Genomic DNA, 26,974 nt, shown 5'->3' on the forward strand with positions numbered 1-26,974 from the left:
GCTGCTCTTTGTCGTGCTGCTGCTACTCAAAAGAGGTTTGCTGATCGTCGTAGGTGTGCGGCTCCTTCTTATGCTCCGGGTGATAGGGTTTGGTTGTCCTCTAGGAATCTCCGCCTTAGGGTTCCCTCGATGAAGTTCGCGCCCAAGTTCCTTGGTCCCTATAAGGTGTTGCGTAGGGTGAATCCTGTATCCTACTCCCTGGCCTTGCCCCCTTCCATGTGCATACCTAACACCTTTCACACCTCCCTTTTGAAGCCCTTGCTCTGTAATCGGTTCTCTGGCTCTCTCAGGCGTTCCGATGCCCTCCGCGCGGTCTCTAGTGACGTATATGAGGTGGCTGCTCTCCTTGATTCTCGTTTCTCTCGAGGTCGGTTGCAGTATCTGGTTGATTGGAAGGGTTATGGCCCGGAGGAGCGGTCGTGGGTTTCTGTCTCTGACTTGGACGCCCCCTCCTTGATCCGCTCCTTTCATGCGCGGTTTCCTTTGAAGCCTTCGGCTTCCCGCCCCCTGGGCGGTCTTCGAGGGGGGGGTTATGTCAGGGCTCCGCGGGCAGCGGTGAGGGGAGGCTGCAATCCTCTCGCAGCACTCACCCTCGGTCCGTCGCCGCCCGCGGTCCCCTCTCCCCTTACCGTCCTCTCCTCCTGACACGCCGCTCGCGTCGTCCTCTCCTCCTCCCAGCGGCAGCATGTCTAACGCTGCACGCTGGGAGCCGGCACTATTATCTAAGCGCCGGGGTCACGCACGTGACCCGGCGTTAAAGCTACAGTGCAACAAACACAGTGGGGGGTATAGATATCCTCCACGTGTGTTTGTTAATACTGATTGGTGGTTAGCCAATCAGGATTCAGGCTAGGATTTAAATACTTACCTTTCCTGTCTATCTGTGCCCTGTTGTGGTCTTTGCTTTATAGTATTGATTCTGAACGTGTGATTTCTGGTTACGTACTCTCTGGCTTGTTATACTGACTTTGTGACTTTCTCCTACCCTTTGACCTCGGCTTGTTTCTCGTTATTCTGTTTTCTGGTTCCCCTTACTCGGCTTGTCTCCTGACTATTCTTTGTGTGCTTAGCCCGGCCACTCTAAGGACCGGTACAGCACACTTTCTGTGTGTGTGTCTGTGTGTGTGTTAGCGTGTTGGGTTCCCCGGGATCGTGACAGTATCACTGTGTGTCTGACAGTGTATATCAGTGTTTGTCTGACACTGTATACTTGTGTGTCAGTTTGTGTCTGACAGTGTGTACCGGTGTGCATCAGTGTGTGAATCAGTATCTGTCTGATAGTGTGTAACTGTGTGTCTGATAGTGTGTAACTGTGTGTCTGGCAGTCAATATCCATGTGAGTATGTGAGTGTATCTCAATATATGTCTGGCAGGGTAACTGTGTGTATCAGTGTTTCAGTATTTACCTGTGTGCATCAGTGTGTGTCTGTGTGTATATCCATGTGAGTATATCTCAGTATATGTCTGGCAGGGTAACTGTATGTATCCGTGTTTCAGTATGTACCTGTGTGCATCAGTGTTTCAGTATGTACCTGTGTGTATCAGTGTGTAATAAATAAAAAGAATAAGACAGCGCTAGATAACTTTTGGCAGCAACCTTAAAAAAAGGGAATCCCTCAAACCCTTTGAAATAAGATAAATAAATACAATAAAAAAGGCTGCGCACAAATATAAAATCCAATGGTTAAACAAAAAAGGAGAGAAATAGTCCAGCTATTGTGTCCTTACAAGTGTCCTTGGATGTTGAGGTCTTCTACTTGTATAGTGGTATCACTTGATATGAAAGATAAAAAGGAACAAGGAACAACCAATGGTGTAGTACGTAAAATTCAGGTATAGGTGTGAAAAGAAATAGTATAAAACTCACATTTACCAGAGCTAATATCCAGCTCTGGAGTGAAGTGCGTACAGCGGTTTAATCCCCGCTTATGGGATATAAGGCAGGTTCCTCTCCGTGAGTGGTTTTCGATTCTCGGAATAAAAAGAAGAAACAGCCAATAGTGCTCACTGTGTGGCAATATGAATAAGAATAATAAAAAAAATTTTGTACTTACAAAATTATTTATTTTATTTATTTATTTATAAAATATTTTACCAGGAAAGATACATTGAGATTTCTCTCGTTTTCAAGTATGTCCTGGGTTTTTCAAGTATGTCCTGGGCACACTGCTCTTTGATGACAGCTTGGGTGGATTGATCCCCACCTAAGGATTTCTTTGAGTACAGGAAACTTCCAGGGGTATTCAAGGTTTTTTATAAAACCAGTAAAAAAAGATAAAAATAACAATAAAAAGCCAGGGTAAAATAGAAATTATGTGTCTATAAAAAAGATAATTGGCACAAACAAATGACCTGGCTTTTTATTGTTATTTTTATCTTTTTTTACTGGTTTTATAAAAAACCTTGAATACCCCTGGAAGTTTCCTGTACTCAAAGAAATCCTTAGGTGGGGATCAATCCACCCAAGCTGTCATCAAAGAGCAGTGTGCCTGCTCTTATTTTGTAAGTACAAAATTTTTTTTATTATTCTTATTCATATTGCCACACAGTGAGCACTATTGGCTGTTTCTTCTTTTTATTCCGAGAATCGAAAACCACTCACGGAGAGGAACCTGCCTTATATCCCATAAGCGGGGATTAAACCGCTGTACGCACTTCACTCCAGAGCTGGATATTAGCTCTGGTAAATGTGAGTTTTATACTATTTCTTTTCACACCTATACCTGAATTTTACGTACTACACCATTGGTTGTTCCTTGTTCCTTTTTATCTTTCATATCAAGTGATACCACTATACAAGTAGAAGACCTCAACATCCAAGGACACTTGTAAGGACACAATAGCTGGACTATTTCTCTCCTTTTTTGTTTAACCATTGGATTTTATATTTGTGCGCAGCCTTTTTTATTGTATTTGTGTATCAGTGTGTGCCTGTCAGTGCGTATCCAAGTGAGTATGTGAGTGTATCTGGGAATGTGTATCTGTGTGCACCTGTAAATATGTATGTGTCCATTAGTGTGGCTTGAGGGGGCCTGGTCTGGGGATTATTTAGAGGCGCCAAGAGTTCTAATGGCAGTCTTGATAGTCTCTATCCTTCGTTAGTTATTATATATTCATATTACATACACTTTCTGTGTTTTATACAGTGCAGCACATATACGAAAGCCTTACGACACGAATGCTATACATGAGTTATACCTCAAAAAAATATATGACTCCCAGTAAACTAGATCCTGTATTTTTCATGCTTCCTTGTATTACAACGTGTTTTCAGTACCCATCATTGTGACATATTAAAAAATCTGAATTGTATAACAACCAACTGCACAGGTAACCTTCAGCCTATTTCCCTGAATTATAACCACGGCTAATTAAGGCCATGGTATAATCTGTGCAGAATGCGCACTCGATCTGCCCGCTCCTTCTATGACCTCTGGTCCACTTACTCTACTTTTTGTCAATTCGGCTGTAAGGAAGCAGGTCGAACAACATTCCCGTACAGTAATCTGCAACTTTGGATTAATCTTACAGAAAGCAAATTCCTCCACCCGTTTAGACTTCTGAAAAGGTCTCTCTGTGTTCAGACAGTAACTGTAGAGATCGGTATTGTTTTAATATTTGTTTTTGTAAGTATCTTAAATAAGTGACCTTCAAACGGTGTTTATGGTTACGCATGGACTTTCAACTGAATCTCAATGTATTTTTTCGGTTAAAACTATTTCTAAATATAGAAATACACCACACTGTAAAGTGCACTGTATATTATTAAAGGGACACTCTAGGCACTATAACCAGTTTATCTCTTTAAATTGGTTATGGTGCCAGGACTGGACTCCCCTGGCATTGTCCCTTCATTCAGTATTAAATTATTTTAGAACAGTTTAGCACTAAATAAGGGTCTCTGGCTACCCACAGTCCGGCCCTTTCTAGAAACGTGGCTAAGGCAGAGATTACACACTTCCTTGTAGTCATATCCTTCATATCGTCAGTTGGAGCTCTGATAGGCTAAAAGCAGTCAGCTGAAACTCTCAGCCAATCACAGCTGCTCCGGCTAATACTTCCTCATAAGCGAAAGCAGCACTTTGGGACTGCTGTGGACTCTCGTTTAGCATTAAAACCTAACATTAAAAACTGTTTAATGCTCAATCAAATGATGGCTCCAGGCGACTCAGACAATCTAACCAGTTTACTGAGATGAAGCAGATACCATGCCTGCAATTTCCCTTTAACAATGATCCAAAGCAGGTTTTCTTTGATCTGTTGAGAATGTTTTCGTTTTGGCCCTCAAACAAAAAGCACATGGGGGGGGGGGCGGGGCCTGACAGCCAAGATGGCCGGACGCACAATCTCAGAGCTCCAGCAACACTAAACACAAATAAGCGATAATCGACTGGTTTGCTAACGCTGGCGGCTCAAGGTTACCAGAATCCGTCTCACGAAACCTAGAGGAACAGAATGATACCAGACTGGCACAAAAGTGAGGCGGAATGGCCCGGGCAGACCATGCGGCCGACCATGCGGCCTGTAGTGGAACGGAACCTACGGCCCGAGGGAGACGGCCGATCCCTCGGCAAGGGACCGACACAAAAGCCCAGAAACGGCATAGCCCTGCTGCCCCCCCCTCTGGACCGGCGGGGGATATCCCGGTCCTCGATGGGGGCGAACACCCCCGCAATCAAGCATGACCACGCAAGGGAACCCAAAGCAAATCGGGCCTACCTGGACCCAAACAAGATGGCGGCTCACTCACAGCCGACCCTCACACGTGTGCGCATTAAGCCTCCTAAGCATACATGGATGTTCTATGACCAGATGCGCGCCGGCCTCTGGACCAAGCACCACACCGAGGTACGGACATACAAGAGGGCGATGAGGAAGGTGGAAGCATGGATCCGCCCAGCAACCCGGCGACTCCTAAGCGGGAATGCCCCTCGCACCTCCCAAATGGCTCTCGGGGGAAGACGATGCCGGAGAACAGCAGCACCAGATACCCGAGGCCCCAACGGGCACGTCCCCACGCCTCAGGGAGCAACACGCAGACTCACCAGCACCCCAGCGACCCTCATCCAGCTAGGCGCAACAAAGCACCTGCAAACTTACGGTGTCAGCCGTAACGACGACCAGGGGGCAGCGAGACTCGATGCCGGCGGGAGGCACAGTTGGAGAGCCCCTCTGTGGCACACAAGCGGGATAACACTAGCCCAGGAGGCTCACACACAGCGACCACAGCCCAGCAGAACAGGCGTCGGCTGACTGACCATACAGCCTGACAAGCTCCGATGGCCCACAAGAGGTGTAGGATACACGGACGGCACGTAATGTACACCAGTTCTCAGGCAGAGAAATTAAACTAACTGATCCCTAAGAGTCTTTACGGTGCGACCAGTACCCAGTGGTCACGAAGCAGAATTAACCCTACCTACAGCTAACTACTTTTGTATGAACATTCTCAGCTTCATAATGAGCTCAATTACTAGTTTACCCATGTGTTCATCTTTTTTTTTAGTTCGCTTCCCTTTTTGTGTTAGGTTAAGTTACACATCTATGTGTTCCCTGCCGGGCTCACAGCCCATTAGTCCCCTTTTGCAAAGGGCTTTGATTAATGTTGAATGCTACACATAAGTCGAGAGCACAATCAGCGAGGGTTAAGCAGCCTGTTAACGTGATTAAAATACTCAGACAAGCAGATCAGGACCACCAGGTTTAACCTTTTATTCCTCACACCACCAGTTAAATATGCATACGTTCACAGCCTACTGATAAACACAGTTTGGTAAACGAAGCTTCATCTGTAGATATAGGAAGTGAATGATAGTCTCTGTTAAGCTACAGACCCTGTACTTTAATATATTTTCCAGTATGTAGCTGCCTGAAAATACACACTGTCTTAGGCTTGATAACCTACTCACCGCAGTTCATGTTGGCTATAGCTGTTGATTATTGCTTATGAATATTATTATTTGTTAAAAAAAAAAAAGTGCTTGTATACTTGACTACCCCATTGTTACATATGTCTTAATAACGCATGAGGATTGCTGTTGGGGCACCTCACATGCGTCTGTTCATCTGATATGCACTACAAAAATAAAGAATTAAAAAAAAAAAAAAAAAAAGCACATGGACATGTCATTAAACTTTCTCACGTACACATGACAGTATCTTCAGTGTTTGCTCACCCAAATCCATCTCTACGACTCTAAGAATGTCTGGCCTAGTCAGATATTAATTCACAAGTAGGTATTGCATCCTTTTTGTTTGCCACACGCCCTGTATGCCACATTTAGCTTCCAAAATATATCAATATAAAATTGGTTAAACACAGGATTTTTGATTATTCATAAATTTTACTCGGGTATCATACCTTTGGCCAGGAAATAAGTCAGCTTTACATAATTTATTTATTTGAGAAAATCAAACGCAATTCACAAAATGCTGACATCAGATTTTCTTGCGCTCTAACCAGACAGAAGTGAGAAGACCGACTGCACTGTATTTAACGTTGTATCTCTGTTTGGAAGGTTTGCGGATAGTGCACTTTGGAATAAATGGTGTGTTTATCGAGTGTGTCTGCTTGTACACTAGTTTGTGTTTACGAATGGCTGGGTGTGTCTTTGTGTTGGTAACATATTACATTCCACATAACAGGAGAAACTAGTTTATCGTTTTATAGTTTGTCATCCGTCAAAAGCACGCATAAACGCAGTAAATTCCTTCCACAAGCCATGTCTCCGTAATGACCAATATTTTAAAAACAAACCCATTTTATAGCGCTGAGGTGAGACTGCTAAAGAGTATAGGAGTACTCGTACTATTGCACATTGTAACTTCAATAAAACATTTACACAATAGTGATCTAAAGCCTCGATAATGTCTCATGGTATAATCTCACATGCACTCCATCAGATAACTTTACTGAAAAGGCATTGCAAGCACCATAACCACTTTAGCCCCTTTCAGCAGACAGGCTCGGCAAATGAATTGGAATAAACTGATTGTGCTAGTAACCCATTTTATTACAGAGTTACAGAAGTTTACCTTGAAAATTATTTGACACAGAAGTGGGGGGACGGCAGAGCCACAGGCCTGCTGGTACCATAACCACTACAGCTGGCTATATTGGTTATGATCAGGGGTGTATTTGCCGCGAGGCAAACAAGGCATTTGCCTTGGGCGGCATTTTCCAGGGGGCGGCAAAAAAAGCCGCCCCCAAACGCCCAGGGCAAATGCCTTGTTAGCCTTGCGGCTAACAGACACCCTGGGCTGGTGGCTGCTGGGCGGGCGGCTGGCGAGGGAGCACTTCCTCTGAGCTATCTGCTCAGCTCCCTCGCGCGCCGCAGAGTGAGGCTGGGAGCCGGAATATGACGTCATATTCCGGCTCCGCCTCCCAGCCTCACTCTGCGGCGCGCGAGGGAGCTGAGCAGATAGCTCAGAGGAAGTGCTCCCTCGCCAGCAACCAGCCCAGCAGCCCGACCGGCAGCCCCACTAGACCCCAGGGAGAGGGAGAACCCCCCCCAGCATTCCCAAAGGTAAGGAGGCTGGGGGGGTAAATTAAAAAAAAACAAAACGAGTTAATGTGAGTGAGTGTGTCTGTTAGTGTGTGTGTGTGTGTGTGTGTGTCTGTTAGTGTGTGAGTGTGTCTGTTAGTGTGTGAGTGTGTCTGTTAGTGTGTGTGTGTGTGTGTGTGTCTGACTGTGTGTGAGTGTGTCTGTTAGTGTGTGTGAGTGTGTCTGTTAGTGTGTGTCTGTTAGTGAGTGTGAGTGTGAGTGTGTCTGTTTGTCTGTTAGAGTGTGTGTGTGAGAGTGTGTCTGTTAGAGTGTGTGTGTGTCTGACTGTGTGTGTCTGTTAGTGTGTGTATGTCAGTGTGTGTGAGTGTGTCTGTTAGTGAGTGTGTGAGTGTGTCTGTTAGCAGCTAACAGACACACTCACACACTCACTAACAGACACACTCACTAACAGACACACTCACACTCACTAACAGACACACTCATACACTCACACACACACACTGACAGATACGCATCCATTAGCTAACAGTTAGCTAATGGATGCGTATCTGTCAGTGTGTGTGTATTTAGAAGGCGGGGGAAGGGTTGGGTGGGGGTGGCGGGGGGGGAAGGGTTGGGTGGGGGTGGCGGGGGGGGGGTGGGGGTGAGGGGGGCGCCTGAGTTTTGTCCTGCCTAGGGCAGCACAAAACCAGGATACACCCCTGGTTATGATGCTTCGGATGAGTGGACTTGCTTAATAAACTAAACTGACTGTAGCCATACAGTGGCTGGTATCAACCTACCCACAACCTGGTTCACAGGTATGTGAACCAGACGGTCTGAAAAGACCTGCAAGGCCACTGACATCGCATATATATATACGGTTGCGGTACAGACACTCTATGGGGGTGACACACATTGGGGAGAGCGCACAATGTATTGGAGGAGGCTTTTGTCAAATGTCAAAATAGGGCAGAACTTCCGATAATGATTGAAAGAAATCCAAGATGGCGGCACTGAGTAAAATGGCGGCACAATACAGTAATCTAAATGTCTACATTATATTTCTGTTTCAGGCCTCCCAAATAAATATTAGTATGTGTTAGGATAAGTAAACTTAATAAAAAAAAAAAATCGGTGGAATTGACAAATTGTCCCCTATACAATAAATCTGTGGCGACATCACTATGTGCTTCTATTCACAAGTCTTGAAGACAATTTTTCTGCTTAAAAGGAAGTTTATACTAAGGTAGCGGCACCTATCCCAGGGACATTCCAACTACAGCTGCAAAATAGACATCTTAAGCCGCAAGTTGCTTTGTAAATCCTGGCAAAGAGACAGAAACTGTTATTTTTACAGCAGCCAAGAATGTTATTTGTCAGTAGAATTAGCACTACAGTCCATTAGTATATAATGCAGTGTTTGGGAATACGAAGCTAAAATCAGGATTTGGATTTGTGTCCATGGAAAGCCCTCCGACTTAATCAGTGAATCTGGCTGGCCCTTTTCTAAAACACTATATAATGTATTCAGTATATAGCGGCAACGGGAATACATTTAAAAAAAAAAAAAAAATGAAGGCCTTGATGACAGTTGTATTTAGGAACTTTTCCATTCAATTGGGAAAAAAAACACAATTTTGGCCTGCAATTTTAATATCCCTAGTCTATTCGACACAGTTAAGGTTTTGGTGAATAAACAAGAATATAATTTGCAGCGCAGTTGGAAACCACACCTGTAATGACAGTGGCTGCCATTTTCATTGGTGACATCATGTGTGGGTTGGGGGATTTTAACAAAACAGCAAATTGTGCTGAAAAATTGAGAAACGTAACCAGAATATCAAATACAAAAGTGAATTTCAAGTTTTAGTTCAAAGAATGCGCTCTGGAAAAGTTATCCAAGGTGGATAGGTTTTCAGTTCACTTATTTTGGACCTAACATTTTAAATTCACTTTGAATTCTGACAAAATCACTCTTCAGAGAATAACTCTATAATTGTAGCAACAGTTAGTAGTTCTATATTTGGTTGTAACGGAGTTACAAAATCTTTCTCCCGGGTGTGTCACATTATCTGACAGACTAGATAAGTGTGCTTAGTGCATGTGTCACAAATACAGACTGATTGGGCCTCCCTTGTGTTTGTCTGTTACGTGGGCAGATTGATAGTGCCTCATTTATCCCATGACGCTTTGAAAATGGGCCTGCAAGGACTTGTGCTCTTACAGCACAATACAACAAACAATGTCTGGCAACAGTGGCTGGCAATATGAATTTGCCAAAAGTGATGTATATTTTTATAACTGATGCATCTTGGGAAGATGGTGGCACAATGCACCATGCAATGCATCAATGCATGGAAGTGCAGGCTCAGCATAGGTAAGGGTGTTACTTATTTACTAAGCAGAGAGAAAAACACAAAGGTAGATAAACTTCCAAACGAGGGAAGCCTACCTGGGAGTGGGCCACTGGATGAAGATAAAATGTAAAGTCGGATGTATGATGAACGCACGTATTTACTAAGGTACAATTGTCTATTATTAACTCTAAGGATCCACAAATTTAGCATAATGAACATGTTCTCATCGCATACAGGCTTTACACTTATTTTTAGTGAGACAAAGTGAATCTATACCAGGGGTGCCTAAAAGATAGATCCCCTGATGTTGTACAACTACAACTCCTATGATGCCTTGCATGCCTTTAGGATGACAAAGCATCATGGAATGTGAAGTTTTAAAACATCGGGGGACATACTTTTTGGGCACCCCTGATCTAGACAATGACGAAGGTCCACAGCTTCTAATCGACTGGATGGTCTGCTCAGTTTAGGTAGATAACAGGTAAGTCTATATCGGGCCAGTCTTTGCATGAGGAGGAATATAAGACCATAACCACCCCTCTAGCATGTCTACCCACACTTAAAGGATCACTATACTGTCAGGAAAACAAAGAGGTTTTCCTGACACTATAGTGCCCTGAGGGTGCCCCCACCCTCAGGGTCCCCCTCCCGTGGCGCCGAAGGGGTTAAAACCCTTTCAGCAGCTTACCTTATTCCAGCGCCGGACTCCTTATTCCGGCACTGGTGACCTCTCCTCCCCCGCCGGCGTCAGCTCCCTCTGCCGACGTCAGCGGAGCTGAATGCGCATGCGCGGCAAGTGCCGCGCTCGCATTCAAGCTGTCAATAGGAAAGCATTTTTCAATGCTTTCCTATGGACGATCTGCGCAATGCCTCCAGCGTTGCAGATGCGCTTCTAATGGCTATCCGGAAGACAGGCTTAACCCCAAATGTAAACATAGCAGTTTCTCTAAAACTGCTATGTTTGCATCTGAAGGGTTAAAACCTGAGAGACCTGGCACCCAAACCACTTCATTGAGCTGAAGTGGTCTGGGTGACTATAGTGTCCTTTTAATGATAATGTACCACTGTGTTTTCTGTAGTCTTACCAATTCAATAAAAGTTATTGCTTTATCCCTGTCCAGTCATCCACTCACAGATAGGTTTCCCTAGTTTGGTGGTTTATCAACTTTTTTTTATTAAGAGCGATTCCCAAGAAGTCTCACCAAATTCTGGCACAACTATTTGACCAACTATCTTATTTCAGATGTTGTATATTTACGTCCGCTGCACTGCCTACTCCAACAAACAACACTGCTATTGGGATTTCGGAAAGAGAAACTGTCACCTGCTGCAGGTCATTAATATAATCGGGATATTCGTTTAGCACAATATCAAAGTGCACTATTTACACTGAATTCATTTTTTTTGCATTTTACTAAGGTTTAAACCATACAACATGTTGCTGTAACATGGGTTCTACTGCTTAGTGACTACGAATGTTAATAATACACTTATACACAATGCACATTACTGCAATTTCTCTTGATGTAAGACTCTTTAATGCACTCATTAGCACTATACAGAACTACGATTTCTGTTGCTTTGGGGCTCCATGATACATTTATACATATCAGACATAACAACCTTCAAGAATAGCAGGGCAGCAAAGAAAAAAGGTCTTAAATCCCACAAATCTACTAAACCTTCTATAAAGAGAATATCTCAGGGATAGGTAACCTTCGGCACATCAGATGTTGTTGACTACATGTCCCCTGATGCTTTGCCAGCGTTATAGCTGAAGGAGCATTAGGAAGATATAGTCCACAACATCTGGAGTTCCAAAGGTGACCTAACCTGGTATATCTGATGGCACGAAGCTGCATCTATTTATTTTTAAACTGTATATAAACTAACACCCACACGTGCATAACCCTTGTACCTTTCTCGTTGAGTTCATATTTATGGATGATTCCTTTAGCCCTTTCCAGAGTGACCTCTTCCCCTTGGTGATGCAGGAATTCCTGTAGTTCTTCGGTGGACATTACCCGGTCTTCTCCAGAGTAATGGAAAAATATCTCCTCAAGTTCTGACCTGTGCATCAGCTGAGTACAGAATTCTTCAATCTCACAGTCCTCCAGGGTGTCTGTGTTAGAGCGGTCACATTTCTGGAGGCACAGAAGGTATTTTCGATAAGTAGGTACAACCTCATTCATACAGTGCCATCCAACGAGCACTAATCAAGAAGTGTTCTGAAGATTTGCTATTGGGTTGTCTAAATATCATCATAACACAAAGTAGTAGACACAAAAGTGCTATGTGTGGTTGCCTTATGTGATGATTAAACAACTGCATGTTTGACATTTTAACAAATTTCACGCTTTTCATCCATGGACATTTACTTGTTTGAGGACACCAGTCATCTCAGAAAAAAACATTTTTTTTTTAATACAATAAGCGTTTCAAGTATAGAAAGAAAATAGATAAAAAATAAAATAAAAAAGTATATGTAAAAAAAATTCAAAAAAATCATCCCTAACTTTTGGTCAAACAGTGTTTGAAAACAGTTAGATAGTCTCTATGGTTTTCTCTGCTTCTGTCCATGGAGTGAATCAGGGAAAACCATAGAGACTGTCGGTTTTCAAACACTGTCTGACCGAAGGTGCGTGTATATGGCTGACGGATCCTGTCATATACTAAAAGTAGGGATGAGTTTTTCTACATTTTATTTTACAAATAAGTAATTAAAAAAAAAAAAAAAAAAATTAAGTAATTGATTTTCTTTCAATACTAGATCAAAAGATGATTAAATAAAAAAACCTGATCGGTAAGCTCACGTGGTGCCTGATCGGCGCCATGTGGAAGCGTCCGATCAGTGCGGCCATGCTGCATGAAGGAGAGGTTACTCACCTAATCCACAGCGCCTCTCCTTCTAACTGGCATTGGGTGTAGCGGCCGGGTTCAACGTTATGGCTAACTAAATAGCGCCGCCCCCAAAAACGTCATAGGTGACGTAAACGTTTTCGACGCACATGCACGTTTAGTGTTATAGGTCCCATTTTAACCAATGAGCAGGCTTTGGAGTTTATTTAAACCCAAACCTGCTAGTGTTCAGTGCCCTGTCGTGGTTTCCACTACTTTGGTTATCCGAGAGCGCGTTTGGTACATTGTTATCCTGGTTTTTGATCTTGGCTTGTTCTGACTATCCATATATCTGGTATCCCTGACCGTTTGGCTTTGGCTTTTCGTTTATGTTTATCACTTTTACTTAATTCTGTGTGTTGGGCCACAGCCCCATCCTGACAATTTTTGACTTGAAGATCTCTTTGTTTTGTGTTGTCCACATTTTTCTTTGGAGAAATCTTTTCGAACGCATACAAGGGGTTTGAGGGTTATATATATATATATATATATATATATATATATATATATATATATATATATATATATATAGTTTACATTAAGATACAATTAGCCCTGCAGGAAGTTGAGACAGAATGGGAGCCAACTAAAACCCTTCAAGGATTAATCTTATAAATGGCTCTTAATGCCAGGGGTTCTTAACGCTACGTTTTATGAATATTCCCTTCAGAACAGAACTGTGAAGGCCACAAGTCATGGACTATTGGGAGCCTTTGACGATTGAGATGCAAGGTTGGGAGAAGAAGTCATAGGAACTGTATACTAGACACTTGATAATATATGATTCATATGCTAGCTTATCTCCTCCCCCTTACCTATCAATCCCTCCTAGACTATGATCAGGATATCCACATTAAAAAAAAGTGTACATTGCACTAGACTCAAAGATCTTAAAGGATGTATATGTTCAGCAATGGTCTCCTAGTCTCTGAGCAACACTACGCAGTTCAATTCTCCACAGCAATGACTTGTGTTCAGGGCCGGATTAACATAGGGGCTGATGGAGCTGCAGCTCCAGGCCCAGGCCCATGGAATAGGCCCATTGGTTTTAAAAAAAAAAAACACATTTTAAATTTTTTTTTTTTTTTACACACTACTCTTAGGGTTGCCAGGTATTTCTCATGTATTTCTTAGGGTTGCCAGGTATTTCTCAGAAGTATTTCTCAGGTATTTGAGGCTGCCTAGCCGGTGCCGGTATTGCAGTAATACCGGCAATACAAATGTCTGTCTCAGTATAAACAGATTATTCTGCAATAGCAGCGCCGGCCAGTAGGGGTCGCTGTTTGTGTGGAGAGAGGCAGTGATAAGAAGTTACAGCATCTCCCTCCCTGCCTCTCTCTACTCAGCAGCTCCGAGACATGGGGACGCTGAGACATTGGGACACTGGGGAACATGGGGACCCTGAGCATGGACGTCCGCAGGAATTTTTCCGGGGAGAGGTTGCATAATTGTAATGACATCCAAGCTTGGCACCTTTTTGACAGTGTCATGAAAGGGAAGGAGCATAGTCATTTTCACATAAAGCAAGGAGGAATAGCGTTTTCACAACTATGGTGTCAGGAATATATGTTTGTATTCCTGACACTATAGTGTTTCTTTCATCAAATTACAGGAACATTCTGGTCACCATAACAACTTTATCTAAATGAAAATGCTGTGATGCAAGGAGGCCCCTGGGTGCTCTTTCTTTGAAGGGGTGAAACCGCTCTCAAATGGTTTACCCCCCAAAGGCTTCCTTCAGCTCCAGATCTCCAGGTCGCTCAGTGGTATTCGACTTCTGAAACAGAGTGTCAGGAAGTGCAGATTGACGTTGGGCATGGGTGCCGCTGATTGGCTAGAGTGGTCAGCTGACACTCTAAGCCAATCGCTAGTTCCCGGTTCATAAAAATGTTTTACGTTTTTATGAATGGGGAGCTACTGATTGGCTTAGAGTGCTAGCTGACCCATCTAGTCAATCAGCGGCACCCCTACCCAGCGGCCCTCTGTGTTTCCTGACACTCAGTAAATAAAAGTGAACACATTAACACTGATATTGTTTGTTTTTACCTGGGGAGATGAGAAGGTCCAAAGTTTCCCTGCCAGGCCCAGGTACCAACGCCTTATGATGTGGTGTCCCGAAGGAAGTGCTCCAATCTCATTTTCTTCTCCTTCATTTGACACAGTCTTTTTTGTCTTCTGAGGCTCCTTCTGCTCCTTTACCTTTCTGCTACTTTCTGCTTATTTTGCGCCCTTCTGCTCATTTCTCTTTTTGATCCCTTTCTGCTCCTTGATGGCTCTTCCTGCTCCTTGATGGCCCTTCCTGCTTCTGGCAGACCCTTCCTGCTTCTTTCTGCCCCTTCCAGCTTCTTGCAGCCCCTTACTGATCCTTTCTGTTCCTTCTGATTCTTCCTGCCCCTTCCTGCTCCTTGCAGACCCTTCCTGCTTTTTGCAGGCCCTTCCTACTCCTTTCTGCCCCTTCTTTCTCCTTGCTGCCCCTTCCTACTCCTAGCAGACCCTTACTACTCCTTGCTGACCCCTCCTGCCCCTTGCAGACCCTTTCTACTCCTTGCTGACCCCTCCTGCTCCTTGCTCCCTCTTCCTACTCCTTGCTGCCCCTTCCTGCTCCTTGCTGCCCCTTCCTGCTCCTTGCTGCCTCTTCCTGCTCCTTGCTGCCTCTTCCTGCTCCTTGCTGCCTCTTCCTACTCCTTGCTGACCCCTCTTGCTCCTCGCAGGCCCTTCCTACTCCTTGGTGACCCCTCCTGCTCCTTGCAGACCGTCCCTTCCCATTCCTGCTGCCCCTTCCTATTCCTTGCTGACCCCTCCTGCCTCTTGCAGACCCTTTCTACTCCTTGCTGACCCCTCCTGCTCCTTGCTGACCCCTCCTGCTCCTTGCTGACCCCTCCTGCTCCTTGCTGCTCCTTCTACTTTACCCTCCTGCTCCTTGAAAACCTTTCGACCCCTTCCTGCTTCTTGCTGCCCCTTTCTATTCCTTGCTGACCCCTCCTGCCCCTTGCAGAACCTTTCTGCTCCTTCTACTTTACCTTCCTCTATGCGGTCTCCCCTACCCCCCATCCCTCACTTACCTGCTCTGTGCTGCTCCCCTGCGGTTTCAGTCATGAGAGAGAGGCAAGGATAAACTGTCCCTAGTGTCTCAGTGGCCCCATGTCTCCCAGTGTCCCCATGTCTCTAAGTGTCCCCTAGTGTCCTAGTGACATCAGGACACTGGGAGACATGAGGACACAGACTCTAAGGGACACTGGGAGACATGGGGATACAAACACTAGGGGACACTGGGCGACATGGGGACACTGAGAGGCATGGAGACACAGGGAGACATGGGGTCACTGGGCGACTTTGAGACATAGGAGACATGGCAGTGTCCCCATGTCTCCCAGCCAGTGTCCCTAGTATCTCAGTATCCCCATGTTTCCCTGGTGTCTCTCAGTGTCTGTAGTGTGCCAGTGTCCCTAGTGTCTCAGTGTTCCCTAGACTCCTAAAGTCCCATAGTCTCCCAATGTCTCTGTGTCCCCATGTCTCCTAGTGTCTCAGTGTCCCCTAGTATAAAAGAAAAAATCTCAGGCACTCACTGTGATAGATTTAGACAGGTTTATTAGACACCGCAACATTTAGACCTGTACCCAGGTCTTTATCAAGTCTCCAATGTCCCCTGTGTATCAGTGTCCCCTATGTATCAGTGTCTCAGTGCCCCATGTCTCTCAGTGCCCATAGTGTATCTGTGCCCATAGTGTCTCTGTGTCCCCTAGTATAAAAGAAAAAAATCTCAGGCACTCACTGTGATAGCTTTAAGCAGGTTTATTGGACACCGCAACATTTTGTCCTGTACCCAGGTTTTTATCAAGTCTCCAGTGTCCCCTATATATCACAGTGTCTCAGTGCCCCATGTCTCCCCGTGTCCCCTCGTGTCTGTCACCCAGTGCCCCCAAGAGTCTCAGATTTCCCAGGTCTCCCAGTGTTCCCTAGTATCTGTGTCCCCATGTCTCCCAGTGTCTCAATGTCCCCTAGTGACATGGGGACACTGGGAGACATGAGGACACAAACACTAAGGGACTGGGAGACATAGGGACACAGACATTCCCCCTTTTTGTGTATGTTCGTCCTTTCGGCCGTTCTGGTTATGTGATTTGTGTCAGTAGCCCACCCTTTTGCTGCATCTATAGACTTCCTGCTTTACTGGACACTCCTGTTAGGGGGTATGGGTTTACTTGAAAGATGAAAGCATGAGATTAGCAAAGGGTATGTGTTTTCTCATAGTTGCATCCTATGAGTTTCCCTACAGCATCATCTCCATCAGATACATGACGCTTAGGAGGTAGGACTGTTTTAGTGTTTTTGGTCAATAAGATTTTGTAATTAGGCCCATCATAATTATCAGCACCAGGCCCACTGGGCTCTTAATCCGGCCCTGCTTGTGTTATATGTATCATGACTGGGTAAGTGCCACACGTCCAACCTAAATTTAGCTGCCCTTCTCCTGCCAAGTTAACAGCAGATAGAGGCATCTGCCAGGGGTGGGTTTCAAACTGCTGTGTATGAATATAGCACCTGCTTAAGTTGTGTATTGCAAGATCACCGATAGAAACATGAACAAAAATGACACAGATCTAGTAGTTTTTGAAGTGTATGCTGAAAAGATACATTTATATAACAAAATAAAATAGATGTGAAATTAAAGCCGCTTAACAAATTATCAATAGTGATAAATTTATAGCAGCTATAACACTGTGTGGATACTCGGTACATTTCCACAAAAATAAAGAATATGCCAAATACGATCTTAATGTTTAGGTGATAAACCCCCCAAAAACAAAAGGTGTGAGTGAAGTGCTGTTAAATAAAACAGTACTTACCCCTTAAATACACTTAGGTACCATGAATCTGTGTGAAAATCAAACAGAAACATATAATTGTGCATGAAATATATGTATATAACTGTATTGTGAACAATGATGGTGAGTAATGTAGACTCACATATGGGGGAGCCTTTTTGGAGACAGGCTCTAAACATAAGGGCTTCTGTGCCTTAAATGCGGCAACAGTACCTTCTTTGGACAGCTTTATGGTGTGTTCCTCCGGCAATGATCAGAGAAAAAGACAAAAATTAAGAGCAAACGTGATGCAGAGTTATAGACACAGTGATATGTGTGATATTCCAAAGCTGTGTGCTCACCTTAAATTGGAGCCCAGAAATGACTGACTCCAAGTATTGTAGATATGGTGCGAGAAATGGGGTGATACTGCCCTTGTTTGCAAACTCAGGATTCAGTATATAGAAGGAAACAGCAGGTAAATGTAATATAAGTAGATATTTTGTAAGCAAAATAAAACCAATTAAAAAATAATATCAAGACATCTGTATTAAAGGATTCCTCTTTCCGAGACACGTTTCACCGTGTGAGCTTTTACAATCAGTACATTTCGGTTCCTGGGTACTCCTTTTTAAAGTTAAAAGGTTGACAACCCCTTATAAACTCCCTGACATATTAGGCCAAGCGGAAGTGTTTGCTGTATGCGGTGGCGTAGTCCTTCCCTCGTTTCTGAAGTCCATGTGCTTGATATGACATTTTGGGTTTTTGCAGCATACGACAAAGTCCATGATGCTTCAGAGGTTCTTCAAAATAGTAACAATACGTCACTTCCAGGTAGTATTACGAGAATCAATCACGACCACAGTACTTCGTTTATGGTGTGAATTTAGGACCAAAACTGAGAGATCTTAGGGCATTTCCACCAGATGTGTAGGAATCTGCCCCTTTGTTGTAGGCATCTCCAGCATTGTCCTGTTTCTCCTGGTTTATATGCTCTTCTCTGGGGTACAGTACCACCAAGACAGCAATTTGAAGGATGTTTCTTGTGTACGAGAGGCGACAGAGCATAGAGATACATATATATTTTATTCAAAATTGCACAATTATTTGTTTTTGTTTTTTTACATAAATTCATGGTGTCGGTTTCGGTGATACTTCAATTTTGATAGTTATGGCTCGCTTCAGGTATGATGTGGACCTTTACCGACAAAAGGTCACTCCGGGTCATTCTAAGCTTAGCGTGTCTTTATGCAATCTATAGCTATATACGGAGTAGACCCTTCCGTTTCCAAATTACTTATAAATACTGTTTTCTTTAACCATTCTAGATGATAATTACCACTAGAATAATTCAGTGTCGGAAAACCCAAACGGCACTGTAATAATATTGTAATAAATGAAACAATGACTCAAATAAATATAAGATAAAAGTGTATTGGATGAATGTAACAGAATGCAAAAATAGTCAGTAAATAATTAATCTTACCAAAGTTTAGTGGCTTACAGCATGTATGATGTCCGTGTGCAAGTGAGAATTTGAATGTATGCCTGAGTGAATGAATGTTAAAGAATGACAACGTCCTATCCTTTCTCCTTCAGTTAAATAGGCATTTTGTCCTCTATAAAGCAGCCCCCACCTGTGTGATTTTCCCAAAAAGGTTTTCTAACTTGTTACATGATGTACTGTATTGCATATCTAAGTTTGGGATATTCCCTAAATGGCTCGAGCTTGTAATTAGCTTACGAAGTGTTTTTGTATACATTTAACTGACAGCACATGTGTTTTGGAATATTCTCTAGAAGGCTCTTGCCTGTAATTAGCTTACGACGAGTTTTGTATACATTTGACTGACAGCACATGTGTTTGTTCTAATTTAACTTTAACCTTGTGGAAATGTCATTGAAAGTGTAACGTTTTCAAATCTAAGCAAAAGGGCCTACAATATGAAAATACACCTATTGTATACAGCTAAATGTACATTCGTATTATATATATATATATATATATGCACCATACCATATAATACACATATATATTGCAAACTACACATTAAATAATGATCAATACTCCACACATGGTACCCAGATGTATTTAAGGGGTAAGTGCCATTTTATGTGACAGCACTTCACTCACACTTGTAGTATTTTTGTTGGGATTAATCACCTAAACATTAAAGGAACACAATAGTCACCAAAACAACCTTAACTTAATGAAGCAGTTTTTGTGTAGTGATCATACCTCTGAAGTTTCACTGTTCAATTCACTGCAATTTAGGAGTTAAATCCCTTTTGTTTCTGTTCATGCAGCCCTAGCCACACCTCCCCTGGCTGTGACTGACATGAAAAAAATGGTTTCACTTTCAATCAGAAAGTAGCTTTCTTTAAAAGTTTTTATCTCCTGTTCTGTAAATTTAACTTTAATCACACACAGGAGGCTCCTGCAGTGTCTAGCAAGCTATTAACAGAGAAGGAGGTAAGACGTTTTAAATTAAACAGAATTTCCAATAAAGGAAGTGTAAACATTAGATGACTCTTTGCAGGAAGTGCTTAGGAAGGCTGTGTAAGTCACATGCATGGAGGTGTGACTAGGGCTGAATAAACAAAGTGATTTAACTTCTAAATGGCAGAGATTTGAGCAGTGAAACTGAAGGGGCATGATCTGTACACCAAAACGGCTTCATTAAGCTAAAGTTGATTCGGTGACTATAGTGTCCCTTTAACATAATACACAAAAATGGTGCACTTATAATATATAACAACATGCCAAAGTGACATACCCTATAAACAAATGCAACCAATTATAAAGTGATACAGTGCATGAAAAGTTCCACTTAAAGTGCTGTAGGTGATGACAGCAATCCTCAAAAGCATACACCAATACTTATAAGTATTGCTATCAATCCACTAGATCAGGGATAGGCAACCTTCGGCACTCCAGATGTTGTAGACTACATCCCCCATAATGCTGGCAAAGCATCATGTGAGGTGTAGTCCAAAGCATCTGGAGTGCCGAAGGTTGCTTATGCCTGCACTAGATTAATATATAAATAATTTCACCATTACCTATCATAATCACAAAGTGGTGTAGTGCATGAAAAGTGCTGCCCAAGTATATTGTGTGATAACAGCAAACACACATCAATACTTGCATAAGAATCCTATAGACAGGTCCAGCAAATGAGCTGGAAATGAAATAAAACAAAAAATAAATAAATAGTGCAGCATTGTAACATCTCATAAATACAAGTAAAACATATGGTAATCGAAAACATTACAAAGATGGCGCTAGAGTACCACTCACTTTTTATTGGGGTTTATCACCAAACATTTTGTTCTTCAGTGGAATTTATCACCTAAACATTAACATAGTACGTGAGATATAGTTATATATTTATGGCAGAGGTGCCCAACAGGTAGATTCCCAGATGTTTTAAAACTACAGCCTCCACGATGCTTCGTCATTCTAGACGCATGCAAAGCATCATGGGAGTTGTAGTTCTACAACATCTGGAGATCTACCTATCGGGCAACCGTGAATTATGATACATTTTCTAAGCAGTCTCTAAGTAGACCCAAACCTATTCTATATACCCTGTGCAGGCTAACAAGCTTTCGAGAATATTGAAATACTATTTTTTTCATGACAATCCCAAGAAAGTTTCACTTCTTTTTTTTCTGAAACCGACTCTTCCACGAAAAATTGTTGAATTTCGGCAGAGAAAAGTCGACCATTTTTAGAAAAATTTAAATAAATATGAACAGATTAGAGACATCACTTAAATGAACCTCCCCCTTCTCAGGCTTATAACGAGACTTTAGGGGACTCACCTTAAACAAAGTGTATGCATACATATCGTTCATTTCAATATTTATCATCTGCAGCATGTCCTTCACCTCTTGAAACGTCATCTTTTCGTCACCATCTCTATCAGCTTGATGGAGATAATCCCGGATCCAAATTCAGGGAAGTCAAGGAAAATATAAAACTCGATAAGGACAGTTCTTATCAACCACAGTCAGACTGATATCTATCCAACTGACTTCTTCTTTTCTGTTAATAGCCTGCCTAAGCCTGCAGGGGCCTCCTGTGTGTGATTAAAGTTCAATTGCAGCTAGGGGTGGTATGGCTAGGGCTGCATAAGCAGAAACAAAAGTGCTTTAACTCCTAAATGAAAGCGAATTGAGCAGTGAAACTGCAGGGGTATGATCTATACACCAAAACTGCTTCATTAAGCAAAAGTTGTTTTGGTGCTTAGAGTGTCCCTTTAATGGACAGCTAGGGGCACTCAAGGGAGAACTCCTATCCTATAAAAGCTGCAAACTTGCTCCACACATTATGATCATTCTATTCCACTTAAATCGCCACCTGCAGCAAGTTAAGCCGCTAATTTCATCGCGCATGAAGTCATAAAAGGATATTGTACTAATTTCTCTCGCTGGCTCATTGCCTCGGCTCTCTGTATGAGTTTCCTCAGTCCCTGTACCCAACTTCGTGCCTCATTTTCGGTCGCTGCAGCCAGGTCAAGGTTCTTTCTTCTTCCCATAAAAGCGATACTGAAACAGGAACTCTCTGGGAAGCGTTGGCCATTCCTACGGAGTCCCTCGGACTGACGTCCTTCACAGATAGACTCGATGTGAAGGATGGAAACTAATGAAAGGACAGTCAGGAATTATGAGGGAACAGGAGGAGACATTGTGCAAGGAGAAAGCAGAAGAGGAAAAAAAAAAGAGACAAATGGCACATGGCAGGATAGAGAAAAGGTAAGAATGAATTTATAATGGTGAACAGCAAGTGGAATAAATCAGCCATTCTCGTGAAAACACATTTGCGTGGAGAATCTCCCCATTCACCCAGCTAATTGAACTATTCATCATATCCATTCAATCCAAAACTACGGAACCTTTCCATTCCCTCCAAGACCATACATAAGATTCTCAGTGTAAATATCTTCTGATAACACAAGAAATATTGAGATTGGCTTAAAAAAAAAAAAAATAAATACAGGAATCTCTCCAGCTATTCCAAGTGGCACGAAAATAAGGTTGTAGAAGCTAAACTAAAGAAGCATGACCATTGACGCTAAGAGTAGAAGAATACAGACATTGTGCGCCTTTTTACACCTCACCGCCCACCTTGTGTACTTTTAAACAAACAGTTAACTTCAAGCATGAATTAATCCAGTTCCTGTATATCAGGATGTATAAATCAGACATGTCTCAACCAGTCATTCAGGAGTATAAAGCGTTTGCAACATTTTAAGTTGGTTCTATTTAACATATCGGCAAAATAGGACAGTTTGGGAATATTTTTGAAAGGTAGGCAAGCCATGCAGACAATCGTAAGCTCACATTAATCACCACCACAACACACTGGGCAATGTTAGACCTTTGTAAAAATCGCTGAAGGTCTAAGGCCGCCCTTCAGAGCCGTCAATCGAGCAGCCAAAAGGCTCGGTTTTTGGCTGCTTATATAAATTGAGAACATGCATACCTCCCAACATTTTAAAAGGGACACTCTAATTTTAGGGGTGTGAGTGGGGATGTGGCCACGGTCCATGCTGTTCTGAGAAATGTTAGGTAACTTATTAATAATAATTGTAGATTATGCTAGCTTTAGTGTACCTATAATCTTAATTTTATTAATGACAGGAGGCGAGTATTTGCTTAAGTCTCTCTTTACTAGAACTCCACAGCAGCACAGAAAAACAACCAATCAGATAAAAGTTAGGTACTATAAAACTCCCCTCCCCATGCATCATTTCCTCTTTCAAGCTGCGACAAAACAGAATAAAAGGCAGAGAACATCATGGGGAAGAAACGAAGTCCGAGATACGATGAATATAACGATGTCCACCATGCAGGAGTAACCGTCAAACTAGATAGTGTTGATGGACTGTAAACTGAAACGAGAGAAAAACAGAACCGAACAGGTTGATTATCCAATGAAATGTATCCTGAATAAACATGTAGATACCCAATGTAGCAAACAAAATTAACCTTAATATGTAGATATCCCAACCCTACTTATGATAAAACACAGACATAAGGAACAAGCGACAGGAAGCAGAGACAACAAACAGAGTTGCATACGTACCTGATAATCTAAACTATAACATTAAACAAGGGAGGGACAAGAATGGGTGGGAAATACTCGCCTCCTGTCATTAATAAAATTAAGATTATAGGTACACTAAAGCTAGCATAATCTACAATTTTATAACATGACAGGAGGCTTCGTATTTGCTGTTTCAACGCTCAGATCACCAATCCAACGCTGTTTGTGTCGCTGGTACCCATTCCAGGAGATATCAGAGTAATCCTCATAGGACTTACCAACTGCGATAACGACAGAAGCCGGATCATGAAGATGCCAGTCGATGTAGTATCTCAAGCACGGGAAAAAAACACCATCTGCCGATAGATCCATTGTACGTGGCGTTGCAACCAGTTTCCTAGCAGTCGGTCCATGAACCGGCAAGCTGACCTATCGGCTTTTTTCCCTGTAGTTGTAAAATATCGAAGACCGCTTGCGGACGTAGGGCCGCGAGAAGAAATTGACACACTGTCTCAACTCGTGCCAGGGTCATCCGGCGACATGGTCTTGCAGGTAGATCTTCAACCTCAAGGAATGCGCCTAAGTCCACCACCAAATTGCAAAAGAACCTAGTAGGATCTTTCGTACCCCCCTGGTCTACCTGGTGAGATGTCTCATCCGAAAATAAATCTATAATGCAGGCAAGAGTGTGGTCAAACCAGTTGTATCCTAAGTGATTCCGATATTCCGAATTAACTGTGTAAACCTCGGACCCGGTAGAGAAAAGATTCCAAAAGGACGTCCATTCAGGGTTCCGAACTGAACTTGTGTGGAGGAACGGTGGTCGACTATCCTGGAATAGAGAATCCAGAAATATTCAAAGGGATGAGAAGTGCAAACCGGAGCGCCGATTTCCATCCAGATAAGTCCACGTCTAAGAGTGAAAGATGTCCGTTTAGGAGTCGAGGCACACCAGGTGCCCCCCTAAAATCTCATAGGTCTCCTCGACGGTAGTCGAAAAGTAGGTTAGTGGAATCCAAAACAAAAACGGCTCCCGTGAGGGATAAATAGAGAATAGACGGAGGACCCACCATCTCCGAACCCTGATCACCAGGTATGTGTTCCGAGGAGATGGGGCAGACCTGACATTTAACACAAGATCGTAATGACCGGGGAACTCAAGACAAACCGGGGTGTCCGGTCTTGCCATGTGAACCATGCGTACGGTTATCTTCAGACCGGATAACAGGCCTTCCTTAACCTAGGTACCCGAGCAAGGCAGTGTCCGTTTGCTCCATGAAGGTTTCCGTAACTCCTGTCATCTTGATATGGGAGAAAACTGTCTGCGCGGTTGGTCCGCAATAGTCTGGATATCCAAGACAGTTCTCCGATTTATATGGTGCAGAATATACCAAAACCTGCACTCTCGTAATACCAGAGGACCATCCGTTAGCCGTACCATCCCCAGGAGTGAGTGTACCTAAGTGGTCCGGACCCAGTAGAGGAGATAGAATGGAGGGATCCAGTCTAAAATGTATATCCTGCATGACTAGGCAGTCCTCTATAACGAAATCAGTAGCACGGACATCAGATCTAATTGAATGCAGGAGGGATGCCCCTCTATGTAGACATTGATGTATTGCACAGGTACAAGCCTGTGTGATAAGCAAATGGACGGCACTGTAGAGTGTCGAGTGTATGAGGGAGCCGCGCTCTCTACTTATGTGATCGATTGACGTGATAGCGTCCGGCTGATAGCCTGAGCGGGCCACGCCCGTTAATAACCGTCAAGTCTACATCCGTGACCGGTTCTCTCTATGAGAAAGTGCCCTCCAAACATGTCCTCTGTATCCAGCACAGTATCTGGCCAAGGTTGAGCGCGCCCTCCAATAGCAAACCAGTGTTCGGTCCTGTATCTGAGAGGGGTTCGCTCTCTGTTCCTGAAAATAAAGTATTCTGGATCGAGATGATGGAGGGCCGCACCCTCCTGTGGCCCAATCTAGAGTCCCTAGAGACTCAGGGTGACCAATTGCAGGGTACACCAAATACTAATATCAGCATAAGGCTGATGCCAATCTACGGAAAAAACAACAATGAAAAAGAAAAACTACCAACTGACCGCCCGGATTCCGTGCGTGCGCGCGGGGTCCAGGAAGACCGTTGGTAGCCTGAGGAAAGCTGGAGACGTTCTCCGCAATCCACGAGCGCCCGGGAGGTCGGAGGAGGTCAAGTCAGGCCTCTCGACGACCCGAGCGAAAGGAAAAGGAAGTCAAGAAAAACGAAAAATAACGTAGATAAGAGAAAATTACGTAAATTCTATTCCAGATAGAAGGCAAATAGCAGGCCGGAAGGTAAGACAGGTAAGCCCCACTGAACGGAGGCAGGAGCTAACCTAACGCAGGAAATAATTACCGATACCTCTAAGGATACCGGGATGCAGATCCGGAGGTAGATGTAAAAGGCAAGGAAAAACACCGCATTCTCCTGTAGGTGTCTGAGCACCGATCCTTGCCTGTGCGAAGTTCTCCTTTGAGGTGTATGACCGGTGTCCTCAAAAGAAACCCTGCCCTTCAGGCATGAGGTTTAGGGCCTTCACCCTACCCACCATATTCAGATGGCCGTACAGAGGTGTCCTCTTGGATAGTATGGCAATGGTGTTTGTCTGGACACCTGCCTATATCCATGTCACTGGTGGGCACTGGCATTTCCTGAGTGAAATTCCCCCAGGCTTGCGGCCTAAAAGGGGTTCGGCACCAATAGAGCAGGCCCGTCAGAAGGACACAGGCCCAGCAGGCCAAACTAATGGACACGGGATAGTTGGCCAAGCAAATAGGCACGGACATAGCAGGCCATTAGATAGGCACCGACATAGTAGGCCGAACAATGGGGCACCGACATAGCAGGACGTTTAAATGGGCACAGACATAGCAGGCCGTCTTAATAGGCGCAGACATAGCAGGCCTTTGAAATGGGCACAGACATAGCAGGCCGTGTAAATGGGCACAGACATAGCAGGCCGTGTAAATGGGCACAGACATAGCAGGCCGTGTAAATGGGCACAGACATAGCGGGCCATACTTATGGGCACAGACATAGCGGGCCATTCTTATGGGCACAGACATAGCAGGCCAATCTTATGGGCACAGACATAGCAGGCCAATCTTATGGGCACAGACATAGCAGGCCAATCTTATGGGCACAGACATAGCAGGCCAATCTTATGGGCACAGACATAGCAGGCCGTTCTTATGGGCACAGACATAGCAGGCCGTTCTTACGGGCACAGACATAGCAGGCCGTTCTTACGGGCACAGACATAGCAGGCCGTTCTTACGGGCACAGACATAGCAGGCCGTTCTTACGGGCACAGACATAGCAGGCCGGTCTTAT

At 43.6% G+C, this 26,974-nt stretch overlaps 1 protein-coding gene across 1 annotated transcript in view; it reads right to left on the reverse strand.

The window, feature by feature from the left end:
- Positions 1 to 26,974, reverse strand: part of PLCD3 (phospholipase C delta 3) — a 78,233-nt gene that overhangs the window by 20,910 nt on the left and 30,349 nt on the right. The window contains exons 3-5 of the mRNA XM_063459321.1: positions 21,970 to 22,198; positions 21,379 to 21,508; positions 11,766 to 11,991 (exon numbers count right to left, since the gene is read on the reverse strand). Of these exons, the coding sequence (XP_063315391.1) occupies positions 11,766 to 11,991; positions 21,379 to 21,508; positions 21,970 to 22,198 (585 nt within the window). The remainder of the gene's footprint in view (positions 1 to 11,765; positions 11,992 to 21,378; positions 21,509 to 21,969; positions 22,199 to 26,974) is intronic.

This window comes from Pelobates fuscus, chromosome 6 (genome assembly GCF_036172605.1).
Source record: "Pelobates fuscus isolate aPelFus1 chromosome 6, aPelFus1.pri, whole genome shotgun sequence".
Classification (NCBI taxonomy): domain Eukaryota; kingdom Metazoa; phylum Chordata; class Amphibia; order Anura; family Pelobatidae; genus Pelobates; species Pelobates fuscus.